Raw genomic sequence first — 18,134 nt, forward strand, 5'->3', positions numbered from 1 at the left:
ATTTATATTGACTCAAAGTTCACTACTTATGGGCAAATATATAAGAAAAATCTAGACTGGCTGGTTCTTTTCCACCAAATTAACCAGTGCTTTAATTTTGCTAATCATAAGTACCATTCCATGCAGTGTTCAGCACATTTTATACTTTGTGAGACCACTAGTCACCCCTTTTTAGAATATTCACTCTTGACAGGTCAGGGCCAGCTTTACATCCAAGAAATAGGGATTCAAAGTTTCCAAATTCAAGTTGGTTAAAATTATACTCATGACACAACCCAAAATAGAGCTGTCTTGCTTAGGAGGCAGTATTTTGAGTCCCTAAGCCAATTTTGGGTTGCATGTATTTTATTTAGCCTTATCTCAAGAATAGGAAACTAAGCACAACCAAGTATAACACAAAGAAGAAAGTGAATCAATATTTTAGCCGCATGACATTGAACTTTTGTGGAAGACTTGATTCATGGGGTACTTATGGACACCCTCTACCCTGATTATAAACTCTAAGCTAGTCACCCTCCAGAGGGGATGAATCCAAGTCAGAAGTTAGAAAGATATAAGAGCCCTGCTAATGAGAAATTAGCAGGCAGTACTTACATCCTATAAGTGCGATACATAATTCTGTCCACGGAAAAGCAGTGAAAGAAGGCACAAGACCATTTAGAAGTGGTTTTGAGACAAAGACAAAGACAATGAAGACTGAAGGATCAGACATTTGGTTACAATACATTTACCCAGACACTCTGTCATGCATGATAATGGCTACAAGAACTCAAGATTATGTTACAGGACAGGCTGTGAGCACACAAGGCAAAGGCCATAGAGATGCTCTTAGACAAGTATCTCTATCTACATACTTGAGTTTGGAAGACATGTCCTCAGCTGGCCCCTTGCGTAACATGTTGGCATTGGAGCTTATGTTCTGTGCACGCTGAGGTTTCTCTTCCACTTGTTTTATTGGTGCAGCAGAGGGTCTCTTTGCTGACCGCTTAATCCTCTCCTCGAGCATGCTCATATCCTTTTCAGAAAGCTGTAAAAAGAGGCCAAATTTATTTATTTATATTTTATTTTATTTTATTTTATTTTATTTATTTATTTTTTTTGAGACGGAGTCTCACTCTGTCGCCCGGGCTGGAGTGCAGTGGCCGGATCTCAGCTCACTGCAAGCTCCGAAGAGGCCAAATTTAGAAACCTAACTGGATAACTCAATAATATCTATTTTCATATCAAAACAAATAGAACCTTCTATGTTAGGACATGTTTACTTTCAAAGCACCACACTTCAAAATGAACTACTGTTAATACCTGCCTAGCTGCTAACAGGAAGAGGAGATATGAAAGAAGGAGAGGGGCTGGGCACAGTGACTCATGCCTATAATCCCAGCACTTTGGGAGGCCAAAGCAGGAGGATCACTTGAGCCCGGGAGTTTGACACCAGCTTGGGCAACATGGTGAAACCCTATCTCTATAAAAAGTATAAAAATAAGGTGGGCATGGTGGCACACGCCTATAGTCCTAGCTACTCAGGAGGTTGAAGTCAGAAGATCACTTGAGCCTGGGAGGTCGAGGCTGCAGTGAACCATGATCACACCACTGCACTCCCAGCCTAAGTGACAGAGCAAGACCCTGTCTCAAAAAAAAAAAAAAGGAAAGGATAAAAAAGAAAGCCAATTAGTAACTACAAATAAAAAGGTCAAAAATTAAATGAAGCTTCCCCATTTTTTGTTTTGTCACCACTATCTAGCTGTGTGACTATGGGCAAGAAACTTCATTTTTGGTCATCTATAAAATTCCCAACTGCTTTATATTCTTCACTGAGTAGTAGTGAGAATTAAATCAGAAAATATAAGTAAACATATTTAAGCCCAGTGTAAATATATGGTGACACTATGAGGTAACTGAAGACAGAGGTCCAGATTCACTCAAATGAAATAAGAGGTCAGAGGCAGAACCTAATGTGAGTGGAAAACTGGCTCATGGCTGTAGCTCAAGACGTGATCTAACAGATACTAGTATCCACACTATACGCAAGTAAGCACTTTCTAACCAAAAACTCGATGCAGTAAAAATTACAGAGCAGACTGCCAGGAGGAATTTAAACTCGGGACTAGCTCAGATTTCTTGATTCAAAAATAGCACTCATTTCTAAAGCAAATTTGCTATGAATAGAATGCTCAGAAAAGAAAACTTGATTTCCATTAAAACAGCCTAATCAGAGACACCTCAAGGGTCTATCCGGATTCTAGGACACATTGATAGGTTGAGTTGACTAAAAAGTAGTAAAAACTTAGCTACCGTTGAGAGGACAGGAAACCTAGCACCTAGGAGATCTTGCAATTATTTTCACAACATGCTGACAGTGTTCAGAGAAGTCACTCACATTTCCAATCAGTTTGAACACCTGATCCCCATGTACATTGTACACCGTTACAATGGTGTTGAGTGCAGCATTGCGTACAGCATTGTCACGGTCTCCTATGTGAACAGCTATTTCCTTTAAGGCTTTTCCTGGGGTTGGTTGGCAAACATTCATGCCATAGGACTCAACCAGACATCCCAGCTCTTCCAGGCACTCTGATGGGGGAGAAAGGCTAGATTAATGAAACAACACATATTTGGGATAGAGACTTATTCCTACTAGAGAAATTTCCCTTGGCATATATGAAGGACTTAAATCTGACTCTGGCTCTGCCTAGGATTTTTTGTTTACTGCCTTTTATCAGTTAAAAAAATGATATTTCAGCAAGTGCTCCTGAAAGGAAGAGATGCCTGTGAGTCAGATGGCCCCTGTGCACTTGATTTTGTCACCAGGGTGATACTGAGTGGTGCCTGTATTACCTGATACCATGGCTCCACCAGTGTGCAACTCATCACTCTCACAGTCTAAATCAGGAGGTTGGAATCAACTACATAGGCATTGGAGAAATTTATTTGTTCATCTAGAAACTATTTCTTCTATAGGCTACTACTGCAGAGATTCACATCTCAGTTTAAACTATTTGCTTCACCTGCTCTCTGCTTAGAGTTTTTGGATTTGGTTCCTTCCATGATAAAGGGAAACATCTTGCTAGCTGGGTAGACAAGGCACATCCGGTTCAGGATGGCACGAACATCTTTACGAATGACATCCTTTGGTTCTCCAACCTAGTCAACAAGGAAAATAATGATTAAGTGAGGCATTTCCTAAGTAGCAATGATTCTCCCATGCATTACTATGTTTTTAAAGAATAGGGAAATAGGGATGAGTAGGGAACGTACCATGATATAATCAGTAAAAAAGGGAGAGGAAATAAAAGTATAGAAACTGAGGTCAGCTGGGAACTGAAGCAGTCTCCCAGAGAGAGAACACCACATTACCTTGACAACAAGATAGGGGATGAAGGAAGATGCTTCACTCTCAGTAAGATGATATTCTTCCTCACTTAGCAAGGTGAAGAGCAATTTTAAATATTCTAGTGCTTTCATCAGGACACTTGTATTGGTGTCAAAAAACCTCAGGGTAAGCCACTTTAAGATAAGATCCAGGCAACCAATAACACCTTCTTTTTCACTCTCCAAGTGCTTAAAATAAAACAAAACAAAACTCCCACAAATAAGAATATACAAAATCTCAATTCTACTAGGCAAGTGTCTCTTAAATTTTATTGAAGCCCAAAAATAAAATGACAGATTTTTAAGCCTTCAATTAAGACCTAAAAAATATACACACATTCATTTATTCTACCAAATAATAAAACAGCTCTAAAAAATAGAGAACATAGTATATTCTACTTCCTTTTCAAGTCATGCAAACTTCAGATTATTTCATAGGGCTCAGTATTTTTACATGTCTGAGATACATGTATATTTATCTATTGCAGACTTACATCAACCATAACAGCCAGGGCTTTGTTATGATGCTGAAAGTCTGAGTGAAACATCTCATCTTGTAACCATTTAGCCACACAGCTAGACATTTGAGTCTTTAGTTGCTCAATGTATTCATCCCGTGGGGTAGTAAAATTCCACTTTAGCACCTGGAAAAAACAAACAGTGAAAAGTGGCTACAGGGTGTTCAACTGAAATGAGGTAGAGAGCCTTATATAATGCAGCTGCAGGAACAATTTAATAACATTATTTAAAAATTCAACAATACTCATTTGTAATTAAATATGAATGCAGATTTCAAGGTGTCATACTTCTTGAAGCTTAACAACTCTGAAAATCTTATAGGAATACACATTTTTGAAATTCTTTGTTTTTGAGACAAAGTCTCGCCTGTTGCCCGGGCATGGCAGAGTGCAGTGGCACGATCATAGATCACTGTAGCATTAACCTCCCAGGCTCAAGTGATTCTTCTGCCTCAGCCCCCCAAGTAGCTGGGACCACAGGCATGCACCACTATGCCCAGCTAACTAAAAAAAATTTTTTATAGAGACGAAGTCTCACTATGTTGTCCTGGCTGGTTCTGAATTCCTGGGCTCAGACAATCTGCTTGCCTTAGCCTCCCAAATTGTTGGGACGACAGGCATGAGTCACTGTGCCTGGCCTTGAAATTCTTACTAAAGAAAAAAAAAATCAATCCTACATGTAACTATATAACATGGTGGACACTGCTGCCACATCTTTGATAGAGAGAAAATTTGAAATATCTACCAAAATTACGCATATCGTCATTCTAGGAGTTTAATATAGATACACTCACATATGTGTAACAAAGACCTACATTCAAAGATATTCACAGCAGCACTGTTTGTAATAGTGAAAGACAAGAAACAACCTAAATGTCCAACATAGTGGGATAAGGATAAAGAAAGGTATATACATATAATGCACCAATACAGTGATACACACATATATACACAGATACGAATGATCTTTCAGATATTTCAAACATCATTAAAAGAAAATAGTGAGATACAGAACAAACAATATGGCATGTCCCCATCTGTATAAAAGGAGGGCTATATAAAAATATACGTATGATAGTAGAGGTACAAAATATTTCTGGAGTAATACATTGAAAAAATGAGTACTAATATCCTCCCTGTGGAGGGATACTGGAACAGAGACATGCTTTTCATACCATACTTTGCACTTTCTGTACTGCAAATAATTTTTAAAAAAGATTATGCATTTTGAAAACAAATTTAAGTACCTAATGAAATCAAAGCAACATAAGATAAATGACTGAACTAGCCATTTATACAGTCACAAAATCTGCCTTGTAAGGTCTTGAAAAGAAAGATTAATGAAGAAGCTTATATATCCAGTTAATTAAAAAAAAAAGAATACATTCCATCTTTTGATTTTAAAAATGAAGATACCAAAAAAGCTACGAAATCATTTATTTCTATTTACGGGGAAAAATAGGCAATAACTCTATTCTATAGTTTATTTGTAGGAATTAATGCTCCCATAAACTAAAGAATATAATTTATAAGCAAAAGAAACACGTAATTCCTATTTCACAATAACATGGATTTCAGACAGCAAAACTATTCTTGAATAACAATACAAGCAAAAATCTCCTGACGATTCTTAATTCTTCCTTACCTTCAATCCTTTTTCATCTTTCATCCTTTGCTCTTTTCCATTTGGAACAACAATAAAAATAGGCCCAGATTTGTCTTCATCCTCCTTTAAGCTGGTTTTGCTTGGCACCTTCTTCCCTTGTGCACTCTACAACCAAGGTTCAGGGAATACTGATTAGCTTGGCCACCTCTCCTTAAGAATATGATGCTGCTGCCCAGTAAAAGGGCACCATAGAAAACAGAGAAATCTTTCTACATGATATTTCACACAAAAAAAACATGCATCATAGAATCTTGTATATGTTTTTGAACAGGTTCTTTAGAAAATTTTCTGAGAATATTCTTAAGTAACTGTTGGTTAGTTCTTGGACTAGCATGTTATATAGTTGGAAAAGCTGCTATTACTGATCATTAGTCTAGGTCACAAACTTTTTGTTTACTGGATAATTTTTTTTTCTTGAAATCTTCAACATTATAGCTTTCCCTATTAATGACATTCTTTTTTTTGAGATGGAGTCTCACTCTGTCGCCCAGGCTGGAGTGCAGTGTCGTGATCTCAGCTTACTGCAATCTCCACCTCCTGGGTTCAAGTGATTCTTCGGACTCAGCCTCCTCAGTAGGTAGGACCATAGGCACCCACCACCACCCCTGGCTAATTTTTGTATTTTTAGTAGAGACGGGGTTTCACCATGTTGTCCGGCTGGTCTCGAGCTCCTGACCTCAAGTGATCCACCCACCTCGGCCATTAATGACATCTTGAATGGCATTTACACATTTCAAAACACTTAGTTTGAAAGCTTTTCTGTTTCTTTCCATTGATATTTAAATGTATCTCTATCATAATAGTATAACTGAAGACCTTTTGAACTTGCTTCTAGAGAAAGTTACAAGAAATGCTTTAAATACTTAAGTCACTAAAGTGGTTTTAAAAAATAATCCAAGATTTAAAATCTTCATATCAGATAGAAAGAAAATAGTAAACAATAGTACACATATTTAAGGTAAAATTCAAATTTCTTTACTGGAATCATTATTATTATAAATGTAGCATGGCCACTATTTCTAGTTGGCCAGAATTTATTTCTAGTATAAACACTAAAGTCATTCAGACCAAACAAATATGAGATCATTTATATGAAACTGCTTTGTAAGCTTAAAAAGATTGGAAAAAAAATTACGGCATTAAGAACAGAGTCAAAAATACTGCAAAACACTCGTGATCAAAACTAAAATAAGCACTTGTTAAATCTGGGATGAGGACAGGCAGACAGGAAAAGAACAACATCATTGGATAGTTTAAATTAATTCACTAAGGAGTTAAAGGGCCCAAGCATAGGGAAGAAAAATGGTTAACTGTAATATTTAGAAGAATGGCCCTAGAGTGTATACTCCAAAATGGGGATGTAATAATACATGTACTGGCTAAAAAATATTCTCACTCTATATTTTTTCATCAATTACAGGAAGTAAATTAAATAATTCTCTATTTAGATTATTAGATTTACTAACCATTGCAGTTTTGCAATTTTCCTTTTGTAAGTATTCAATAATTAACGCTCTGAATATGTTTATTAATCTGAATCTTGATAGAGATAATGATAATTTTCTGTGATTTATAAACCTAATTAAATGAAAAAATCACCCAGGGGATAAAGTTGAACATTTGAACACACTGCTTTAAATTGTCCAACTCTCCATGAATACTGAAAGAATTGGTGATGCATCAAAATAAATCCCATTGGGACAAACGGTGTTTCCCTGCAGACTAACTGAAACATCTTCTAGTATGATGACAACAGTGCCAAATTTGAAGGAAGTTGATTTAACTTCCTTTTCTTAAATCCAAATCAGCCTAAAGTGTTTATTATGCCAGAGCTACAAATACTTTCTTTCTCCTTTTTTTTTTTTTCCCCCTGAGTCTCGCTCTGTCACCCAGGCTGGAGTGCAATGGTGAGATCTTGGCTCACTGCAACCTCCACCTCCTGGGTTCAAGCGATTCTCCTGCTTCAACTTCCTGAGTAGCTGGGATTACAGGTATTTGCCACCATGACCGGCTAATTTTTGTATTTTTAGTAGAGACAGGGTTTTGCTATCTTAGCCAGGCTGGTCTCGAACTCCTGACCTCAAGTGATCCGCCTGCCTTGGCCTCCCAAAGTGCTGGGATTACAGGTGTGAGCCACTGCGCCCGGCCCTTTCTTCTTTCAATAAAGTATATCTTTCCCCGAAAATCTACATGAAAGGAAGATGACAGCACCTCTTGAGAGCAGGACGTCTCTGTTTTAGGACCTTATTAAAAATGAGCCACAGAAATTTGTATAAATAATTTGATAATATCAATAGCAGTGATGTTCTTTTATATATAATGTGATCCTTCCTAATAGAATGACTCAGTGTATAAAATATATTTAAAAGCAAGTCTACATCAAAGTATACAGAGTTAACATACCTTTGCTTTAGAGGATAATCCTGGAGCTTTGGCCTTTTTTAGATCAGGTTTGGGTTCTGCACTGCTGGAAACAGAATCTTCAGCAGGTGCTTTGAGAAAAAAAAATATATATACTATAAACTTTAACTAATATTTTATTTTGGACAGGTTAAATATATGATGATGACAAGGAAGCCTGCAGTCTTAAATGTATCAGTTTATAAGATGTTTTCAGTTAGTTTTTCTTTTTTTTTTAATGAGACAGGATTTTGCTCTATCTCCCAGGCTAGAGTACAGTGGTGCCTTCACGGTGCTCACTGCAGCCTTGACCTCCCAGGCTCAGTGAATTCTCCCATCTCAGCCTCCCTAGTAGCTGGGACTACAGGCCCGTGACACCACACCCAGCTAATTTTCTTTGCATTTTTTGTGGAGACAGGGTTTCGCCATGTTGCCCAGGCTGGTCTCAAACTCCTGGGCTCAAGCAATCCACCCACCTTGGCTTCCCAAAGTGCTGGGATTACAGGCGTGAGCCACTGTGCCTGGCTCAGATTTTTTTTTCCTAATAATTTTTCTCCCAAAATCTCTCTTTAGGCATAAGAGGGAAATTAATTCAGAAAATCTATATCTCATTTACCAACACTTAAACTGTAGTTTCATTTGTTTGTTTAGAGACAGGGTTTCTGTCACATAGACTAGAGTGCAATATAGCATGATCAGGGCTCACTGTAGCCTTGACCTCCCTGGCTAAAACAGTCCTCCCACCTCAGCTTCCTGAAGAGCTGGGACTATAGGCGTGTACCACCAAGCCCAACTAATTAAAACAAGCTGGTCTTGACCTCCTTGTTCTCTCAAAGTGGTGGAATTACAGGTGTGAGCCACCATGCCCAGCCCAGACTGATACTTTTTTAAGGGTAAGGACATCTTTGATATTCAGTATCTGCTACATAGCAAGATCCCAATAAAAGTTAAAACTGAATATGCACTTTAATAAAGAGTTTTACACATGTAAATTGTTTTTTTTTTTTTTTTTTTTGGAGACTGGTTCTGGCTTTGTCACTCAGGCTGGAGTGCAGTGGTGCGATCGTGGCTCATTGAAGCCTCAACCTCCTGAGCTGAAGTGATCCTCCCACCTCAGCCTCCTGGGTAGCTGGGGCCACAGGTGTGCGCCACCAAGCCTAGCTAATTTTTGTAATTTTTGTAGAGATGGGGTTTTGCCATGTTGATCAGGCTGTAAAATTTCTAACTTTATAGCATCAACAATTTCTATTCCACTAAATTCAAGAATATTGTTAAGCGGTAAGTCTAAAAATGAATTGGTCACAGGTTATATATTATCGAATTTTATTTATTTAGTTTGAGACAGAGTCTTGCTCTGTCCCTCAGGCTGGAGTGCCGTGGCGTGATCTTGGCTTACTGTAACCTCTGCCTCCGGGATTCAAGCGATTCTCCTGCCTCAGCCTCCTGAGTAGCTGGGATTACAGGTGTGCACCACCACACCCAGCTAATTTTTGTATTTTTAGTAGAGGTGGGGTTTCTCCATGTTGGCCAGGTTGATCTCAAACTCCTGACCTCAAGTGATCCACTGGCCTCGGCCTCTCAAAGTGCTGGGATTACAAGCATAAGCCATCCAGCTTATTATGGAACTTTAGTATCAGGATAAAGAAATCAAGAATTTTCCCTTAAAGAAGGTTAATAAAGTAGATTAAGCTAGATTCTCCCAATTCCTCTTCTAATTATAGTATCCAGGAGCAGAAAACAGTTGTGGAAACCTTAAATGTAGGATGCAACACTTCAGAAAGGACTATTTTGATGTGCTATTCCAAAACTCCTTTTGGGGTCAGGTGTGGTGGTTCAAGCCTGTAAGTCCAGCACTTTAGGAGACTGAGATGGGAGGATCGCCTGAGGCCAGGAGTTTGAGACCAGCCTGTGCATCACAGCAAAACCTCATCTCTACAAAAAGTAAAAAATTTAGCCAGCTGTGATGGCGCACGCCTGTAGTCCCAGCAACTTGGGAGGATGAGACACAAGGAACACTTGAGCCCAGGAGTTCGAGGTTGCAGTGAGCTATGATCATGCCACTACACTCCCTCCTGGGTGACAGAGCAAGACCCCAACTCTAAAAACAAAACAAAACAAAACAAAAACAAAAAAACCGTTTTAGAATTAGAAACCAAATTAGTCACCTTTGTACTCTTAGTACAGTTTCTGGCATAAAATAGGTACTTGACTACTTGACAAGTGTTTGTGAAAGGAAAGTAAGGAGAGAAGGAAGGAGAGCTTGGATCTACGCTGTAAGGAAATGTGATTTAAAAAAGACAAGGCTGAATGTCTTTTTAGAGTTCCTCAGGGCTATTTCCTTCCCCTTTAACCCTCTTAAGATAGAGTTACCTGATGCAAGCTGGAATTTGGCTGGAGCAGACCCTCCCATTGGTTTAGAAGTTGCTTTAGCAGGTGGAGCAGGCTTGGCTGGCATGTTAGCTTTGGCTTTCTCTAGCATGGCCAATACCTGATCTTTAGACGTTGGCTAGAGAGACAAAATAACATAAAAAGTGAGAGGTCACATAAATGATAAAGTCATACAAAGCTTATGAACAAATCCTTTGTCAAACAAATGACTGAGCTCCTGGTTTTGAAATACCACTGAAGTAAGGGAGGCAGCACATGGTGTCAGAAGTCACACACATTATGAAGTCACACTAAGGTAGGTATCATTCTAGAAGGTCACAGTTTTCACTCCTGTGAAGTCAGCAGATTTTTACTTCTACACTGCTTAATATTTTATTTTTGCTTGTTATGATTTCAAATTGAGACTCACAGGAAGTAATATGGTTTTCTGCTCATATAAATTCATGTTTAATATATATATTTTTTTGAGACGGAGTTTCGCTCGTTGCCCAGGCTGGAGTGCAGTGGCACAATCTCAGCTCATTGCAACCTCTGCCTCCTGGGTTCATGCAATTCTCCTGCCTCAGCCTCCCAAGGAGCTGGGATTACAGGCGTGTGCCACCAAACCTGGCTAATTTTTTTGTATTTTTTTGTAGAGATGGGGTTTCACCATGTTGGCCAGGCTGGCCTTGAACTCCTGACCTCATGATCTGCCTGCCTCGGCCTCCCAAAGTGTTGGGATTACAGGCGTGAGCCACCGTGCCTGGCCCATGTTAAATGTATTTTTTAATAGCTTTTAACAGCAGTAGCAGCAACAAGAAGTAGTACCTTTAGTTTCCCAGTAGCCTTGGCCATTTTTTCATATCCTAAATGCATCATGAAGAATGGCAAAGCATCTTGGGCCTTCTTTCGCACATCTCCATTTCGATCTTCTAGGCAAGAGTAGAGATGAGGAACACAAAGGATAAGGTCTGTAGGGGTGGAACGAAGAGTAGGTAGTTTCTCAGCCAGCCAGCCCAGAAGCTGCCAAAAGAAATAAAGACTAGTTACACACTTCAAATGAAGACTGTTATCATGTATGATCTCAGGCTTAGTGATTTCATTAGTCTCAAGCGCTGAATTAGCTTTCACACTATAACTTTTCAATATGAAATCAGTACTTTTCATAATTCAAGAACTGTGCTATATTTAAATAATATATTCAATGATGACAATCATCTTTAAGATAAGGACACATTTCTTTGGACTGTATTTGGGTATTAAATTATAAAGCTTTAATAGTTCTTAATACATCTTAAAGATGAAAAAGTTTGACTTGTCTCCCTTTAGTTCTGAAAAATATTTAGCTAGAAGACCCAAAGCACTTATTGTGATCAGAAGGTTACAAATTTTACCAAGACTTCTATTTTTTGCCTTATGTTGACATTTTTTTCTATATATCCCTAAAATAGTTCATATTTGTATTTTTCATTTTTGAGACAGAGTTTCACTCCCATCACCCAGGCTGGAGGGCAATGGCATAATCTTGGCTCGCAGGCCAGTGGGATTGACTTTAGTCATGCAGCATAATTCCTTGGAGATTTATCTGAATTGTTGCATTTACCAGCAGTTTGTTCTTAATTGCTAAATAGTATTCCATGTATGGATATACAAGAGATTTGTTTAACCATTCACCTATTGAAAGGTATTTGAACTGTTTCTAGTTTTTGGCTACTATGCAGTAAAATTCTCTACCCTTGAGCTATAATCCCAGTTTTTGGCTACTATGATTGAAGTTGCTATGAATATTTGTACATAGATTTTTGTATGGACATAAATTTTCATTTTTCTGAAATAAATGTCCAAGAGTGCAATTGCTGGCTCATATAGTAACTGCATGTTTCGGTTTTTTTTTTTTTTTTTTTTTTTTGGAGACGGAGTCTCGCTCTGTGGCCCAGGCGGGAGTGCAGTGGCCGGATCTCAGCTCACTGCAAGCTCCGCCTCCCGGGTTTACGCCATTCTCCTGCCTCAGCCTCCCGAGTAGCTGGGACTACAGGCGCCCGCCACCTCGCCTGGCTAGTTTTTTGTATTTTTTAGTAGAGACGGGGTTTCACCGTGTTAGCCAGTATGGTCTCGATCTCCTGACCTCGTAATCCGCCCGTCTCGGTCTCCCAAAGTGCTGGGATTACAGGCTTGAGCCACCGCGCCTGGCCGCATGTTTCGTTTTATAAGAAAATGCCACACTGTTTCCTGAAGTGGCTGTACCATTTTACATTCCCAGCAGCAATGCATGACTATTTAGGTTTCTCCAGCATTTCACATTACCATTATTTTTAATTTTAGCAATTCTGATGATTGTATAGTGATATTTCATCATAGTTTTAATTTGCATTTCCCTGGTTGCTAATAACACTGAGCATTTTTTTGTTTTGTTTTTTTCTGAGATGGAGTCTTGCTCTTGTCACCCAGGCTGGAGTGCAATGGCAGGATCTCAGCTCACTGCAACTTCCGCCTCCCACATGCAAGCAATTCTCCTGCTTCAGCCTCCTAAGTAGCTGGGATTACAGGTGCCCGCCACCACACCTGGCTAATTTTTGTATTTTTAGTAGAGACGGGATTTCTCCATGCTGGCCAGGCTGGTCTCAAACTCTTGACCTGGTGATCCGTCTGCCTTGGCCTCCCAAAGCGCTGGGATTACAGGCGTGAGCCACTGCTCAAGGCCAACACTGAGCATCTTTCATTGGCTTATTTGCCATCTGGTATCCTCTCCAGTGAAACATTTGTTCGTGTCTTTTGTCCCATTTTCTATTTTAAAAAAATTTTTCCCCTAAAACAGGCTTGGCCATGGATACCCATTTTCTGATTTTTCTGTTGTTGTTACTATTGAGTTTTCAGAGTTCTTTGTATATTCTAGATATCAGTCCTTTATTGGATACTGGCTTACAAATCTTTTCTGTTGTTCTGTAGCTTGTTTTATTATTTTCATGTGGTTTTTTTGCAGAGTAAAAGTTTTTATTTTTCACGTAGTCCAATTTATCAACTTGACTTTTATGGATTATGGTTTTGGTTTTAAGTCTAAAAATTCTTTGCCAGCCTTACATCCTGGAGATTTTCTAGTTTGCGCTTAAAAGTTCAATAGTTTTATGTTTTACATTTAAGTCCATAATCTGTTTTGAGACAGTGAGGTTTAGGGTGAGGTTCATTTTTTTGTTTACGGATGTTCAATTGCTCCAGAATCATTTGTTGAAAAGACTATACTTCCTCCATGGAATCAGTCTGTAGCTTTGTAAAAAATTAGTTGATCATATTAGTGTGGGTCTATTTCTGGGTTCTTTCTGTTGTTCCAATGATCTATGTGTCTATCTCCACCCCATTCTCCTACTACCACTATCACAGTATCTTGATTACATTAGCAATATAGTAAGCTAATTGTAAAGTGATTCCTCCTTTTTTTGTTTGTTTGTTTTTGAGACGGAGTCTTGCTCTGTCACTCAGGCTGGAGTGCAGTGGTGTGATCTTGGCTTACTGCAACCTCTGCCTCCTGGGTTCAAGTGAATCTCCTGTCTCAGCCTCCCGAGTAGCTGGGATTAGAGGCGCTCACCACACCTGGCTAATTTTTCTATTTTTGGCAGAGACGGGGTTTCATCATGTTGGCCAGACTGGTCTTGAACTCCTGATCTCAGGTGATCTACCCACCTTGGCCTCCCAGAGTGCTGGGATTACAGGCGTGAGCCACCGCAACTGGCCTATTTTTTTTTTTTTTGAGATGAAATCTTGCTCTATTACCCAGGCTGGAGTGCAGTGGCGTGATCTCAGCTCACTGCAACCTCTGCCTCCTGGATTCAAGCGATTCTCCTGCCTCAGCCTCCCAAGTAGCTGGGATTATAGGCCCGCACCACCACACCCAGCTAATTTTTTGTATTTTTGGTAAAGATGGGGTTTCACCATGTTGGGAAGGCTGGTCTCCAACTCCTGACCTCAAGTGATCTGCTCGCCTCGGCCTCCCAAAGTGCTGGGATTACAGGCATGAGTCATTGCACCCAGCCTCTATTTTTATGTTCTGATTAAAACCTCTGATTTTCATAAGAGCTATTTATGACAAACCCACAGTCAATATTACACTGAATGGGCAAAAGCTGCATGGATTTCCTTTGAAAACCAGCATAAGACAAGGATGCCCTCTCTCACCACTCCTATTCAACATAGTATTGGAAGTTCTAGCCAGGGCAATTAGGCAAGAGAAAGAAATAACGGTATTCAAATAGGAAGAGAGGAAGTCAAATTATCTCTGTTTGCAGATGAACATGATTGTATATTTCCAAAACCCCATCCTCTCAGCCCAAAAACTCCTTAAGCTGATAAGCAACTTCAGCAAAGTCTCAGGATACAAAATCAATGTGCAAAAATCAAAAGCATTCCTATACACCAATAATGGACAGAAAGCCAAATCATGAGCAAACTCCCATTCACAATTGCTACAAAGAGAATAAAATACCTAGGAATACCTCTTCAAGGAGAACTACAAACCACTAATCAACGAAATAAGAGAGGACACAAACAAATTGAAGAACATTCCATGCTCATGGATAGGAATAATCGGTCTCATGAAAATGGCCATATTGTCTGAAGTAATTTATAGATTCAATGCTATTCCCATCAAGCTACCATTGACTCTCTTCACAGAATTAGAAAAAAACTACTTTAAATTTCATATGGAACCCAAAAAGAGCCTGTATAGCCAAGACAATCCTAAGTAAAAAGAACAAAGCTGGAGGCATCCTGCTACCTGACTTCAAACTATACTACAAGGCTACAGTAACAAAAACAGCATGGTACTGGTACCAAAACAGATATATAGACCAATGGAACACAACAGAGGCCTCAGAAATAATAGCACACATCTACAACCATCTGATCTCTGACAAACCTAACAAAAACAAGCAATGGGGAAAGGATTCACTATTTAAAAAATGGTATTGGGAAAACTGGCTAGCCATATGCAGAAAACTGAAACTGGACCCTTTCCTTACACTTATACAAAAATTAACTCAAGATGGATTAAAGATTTAAACCTAAGACCTCAAACCATAAAAATCCTAGAAGAAAACCTAGAATACCATTTAGGACATAGGCATGGGCAAAGACTTCATGACTAAAACACCAAAAGCAATGGCAACAAAAGCCAAAATTGACAAATGGAATCTAATTAAACTAAAGAGTTCCTGCACAGCAAAAGAAACTATCATCAGAGTTAACAGGCAACCTACAGAATGAGAGAAAATTTTTGCAATCTATCCATCTGACAAAGGGCTAATATCCAGAGTCTACAAGAAACTTAAACAAATTTGCAAGAAAAAAACAACCCCATCAAAAAGTGGGCAAAGGATATGAACAGAAATTTTCAAAAGAAGACATTTATGTGGCCAACAAACATATGAAAAAAAGATCATCACTGGTCATTAGAGAAATGCAAATCAAAACACAATGAGATACCATCTCACGCCAGTTAGAATGGTGATCATTAAAAAGTCAGGAAACAACAGATGCTGGAGAGGATGTGGAGAAATAGGAACCACTTTTACCCTGTTGGTTGGAGTGTAAATTAGTTCAACCATTGTGGAAGACCATTGTGGCAATTCCTCAAGGATCCAGAACTAGAAATACCATTTGACCCAGTAATCCCATTACTGGGTACTACCTAAAGGATTATAAATCATTCTACTATAAAGACACATGCATATGTATGTTTACTGCAGCACTATTCACAATAGCAAAGACTCAGAACCAACCCAAATGCCCATCATGTTAGACTGCATAAAGAAAATGTGGCACATATACACCATGGAATACTATGCAACCATAAAAAAAGATTTGAGTTCATGTCCTTTGCAGGGACATGGATGAAGCTGGAAACCATCATTCTCAGCAAACTAACATAGGAACAGAAAACCAAACACTGCAATTTCTCACTCATAAGTGGGAGTTGAACAATGAGAACATACGGGCACAGGGAGGGGAACATCACACACTGGGGCCTATTGGGGGTTGGGGGGGCAAGGAGAGGGACAGCATTAGGAGAAATACCTAATGAAGATGACGGGTTGATGGATGCAGCAAACCACCATGGCACATGTATACCTATGTAACAAACCTGCACGTTCTGCACATGTATCCCAGAACGTAAAGTATAATTAAAAAAACAAAAACCACAAAACCTCTGATTTTACCATTTAAATGTTTAAGAAAAGGGAAAAATTCCACAAAAAGCCTAGTCCTCTAGAAAGTGTTATTGATAAAGAAGCATGTGAAAGGAAGAAAATGGAAGCACATGAATACAAAGGCCCCAGGAATGTGGTTTCATTATATTAACTGTTTTATAATGAAACTCATTCTAACCATAAATGCGTATTTATCAGACAGGCCCAAGCCCCTATGGAAGTAAATGACATGAGTAATGCACATGATTAATTTATGATACTAACCTCTTGCCTCAAGAAAGGATTTTCCTTTTTGAGCTCTTCAGAAAGATCTTCTCCTTCCAGCCATTCCTTCATGCCAGTCTGTTCTGCCCAAGCATTTACAGTCGCAAGGGCAGCAGCTCGAACATTGTTCTAAATGGAGAAGATAATCAGCAAAAATAATATCTACCACAGTTTGGAGGTAGGGGGTAATCACTGTTGCTTTATGAACATGAACAATGGAAGGTTCTCTAAGGCCCACATGAACATACATGAAGCCATCTTCTCTAAAACAGAAACTAGTTCTATGATTGTACTAAAACTCCAAAGTAAAGTAGAAATATAAAACTCCAAATTGTAAAACTTGTGTACTCAGTTAATCAGGCAAAACAGTGAGTGATCTGGGCATAAAATATCATGTAAGAATAAACTCTTATATTTTGCTTCCTGAAAAGCTGGGGGCATTTACGTCCATGTCTGTCTGCTAAAGAATGAAATTCTAAATGTTAAAGACATCATAATGGTTAAGACTGAAATTGCTAATAAACTGACTGAAAATTAGTTATGTTTTTATATTAATTTACGTTAATATTAAAATAGCACAAATTATATTAAATAAAGTTCCTCAAGTTAAATAAATTATACAACATTATATTCAAATATTTAGTCTAGGGCTAAACATTGCAACCTTCAATGATATTTCAGTGACTTCTAGGACTATGAAACTACAAATATCTTGCTGAGCTACTAGAAGATCCCACTCTAATAGTTCAGAAAAATAAAAGTAGAAAATAACTTAATGAACTCCAAATTCACGTATTTATTCACTATAGCAAAATGTTACACAATTATATTATAATCATAATAGCAACCATTTGTTGTGTGCATACTATATGAAACAGGCACAATAAAATGTACCTTACATACAGACTCATTTAATTCTGTCAGAAAGAAATTTCACAGATAAAGAAACCCTCAAAGAAGATAGCTTATCTAAAAGTCACAAAACTAGTAAGTGATATCTGGCCACCTTAATCCTGCCTGGAAGATAAAAATGTTTACTGTTTTTCTTCTAATACTTTCATCTTTATAAAGTTTATAAGGTCTTTACATTACTCTAAAAAGATAATTATCTTTAACCCAAGAATATGGCTGGCCTATTCCAGAATGGAGCCGTGGTGAAAAGAGTTAGGTTTACCTTGCTGTCTCCAAGGACTGTGATGATAGGGATGCCTAAATTTTTTACATGTTGCTTAATATTTGGGCCCATGGCTACTGCCAGTTGTTGCAGGATATTCAATGTTTGCTGTACCTGAGTGGAAAGATCCAATACTTTATGTTGAAACCATAAGCAAGTTGTGTGCAAACTTCCGTAAA

The 18,134-nt window shown here is 38.5% G+C and overlaps 1 protein-coding gene and 1 non-coding gene across 5 annotated transcripts in view; both read right to left on the reverse strand.

Moving 5' to 3' along the window:
- Window positions 1–18,134, reverse strand: part of CKAP5 (cytoskeleton associated protein 5) — a 102,891-nt gene that overhangs the window by 17,131 nt on the left and 67,626 nt on the right. For all 4 annotated transcript variants that reach the window (XM_010371086.2, XM_030917771.1, XM_030917772.1 and 1 more), the window contains exons 23-33: window positions 17,956–18,069; window positions 16,782–16,910; window positions 11,149–11,343; window positions 10,324–10,459; window positions 7,957–8,045; window positions 5,533–5,658; window positions 3,864–4,013; window positions 3,355–3,558; window positions 3,006–3,141; window positions 2,378–2,571; window positions 855–1,027 (exon numbers count right to left, since the gene is read on the reverse strand). In XM_010371086.2, the coding sequence (XP_010369388.2) occupies window positions 855–1,027; window positions 2,378–2,571; window positions 3,006–3,141; window positions 3,355–3,558; window positions 3,864–4,013; window positions 5,533–5,658; window positions 7,957–8,045; window positions 10,324–10,459; window positions 11,149–11,343; window positions 16,782–16,910; window positions 17,956–18,069 (1,646 nt within the window). The remainder of the gene's footprint in view (window positions 1–854; window positions 1,028–2,377; window positions 2,572–3,005; window positions 3,142–3,354; window positions 3,559–3,863; window positions 4,014–5,532; window positions 5,659–7,956; window positions 8,046–10,323; window positions 10,460–11,148; window positions 11,344–16,781; window positions 16,911–17,955; window positions 18,070–18,134) is intronic.
- LOC115893774 lies at window positions 2,768–2,878 on the reverse strand. Its single transcript, XR_004053829.1, has one exon. It is a non-coding gene; the product is annotated as a small nucleolar RNA SNORD67 (small nucleolar RNA).

Source organism: Rhinopithecus roxellana, chromosome 15, assembly GCF_007565055.1.
Source record: "Rhinopithecus roxellana isolate Shanxi Qingling chromosome 15, ASM756505v1, whole genome shotgun sequence".
NCBI lineage: Eukaryota > Metazoa > Chordata > Mammalia > Primates > Cercopithecidae > Rhinopithecus > Rhinopithecus roxellana.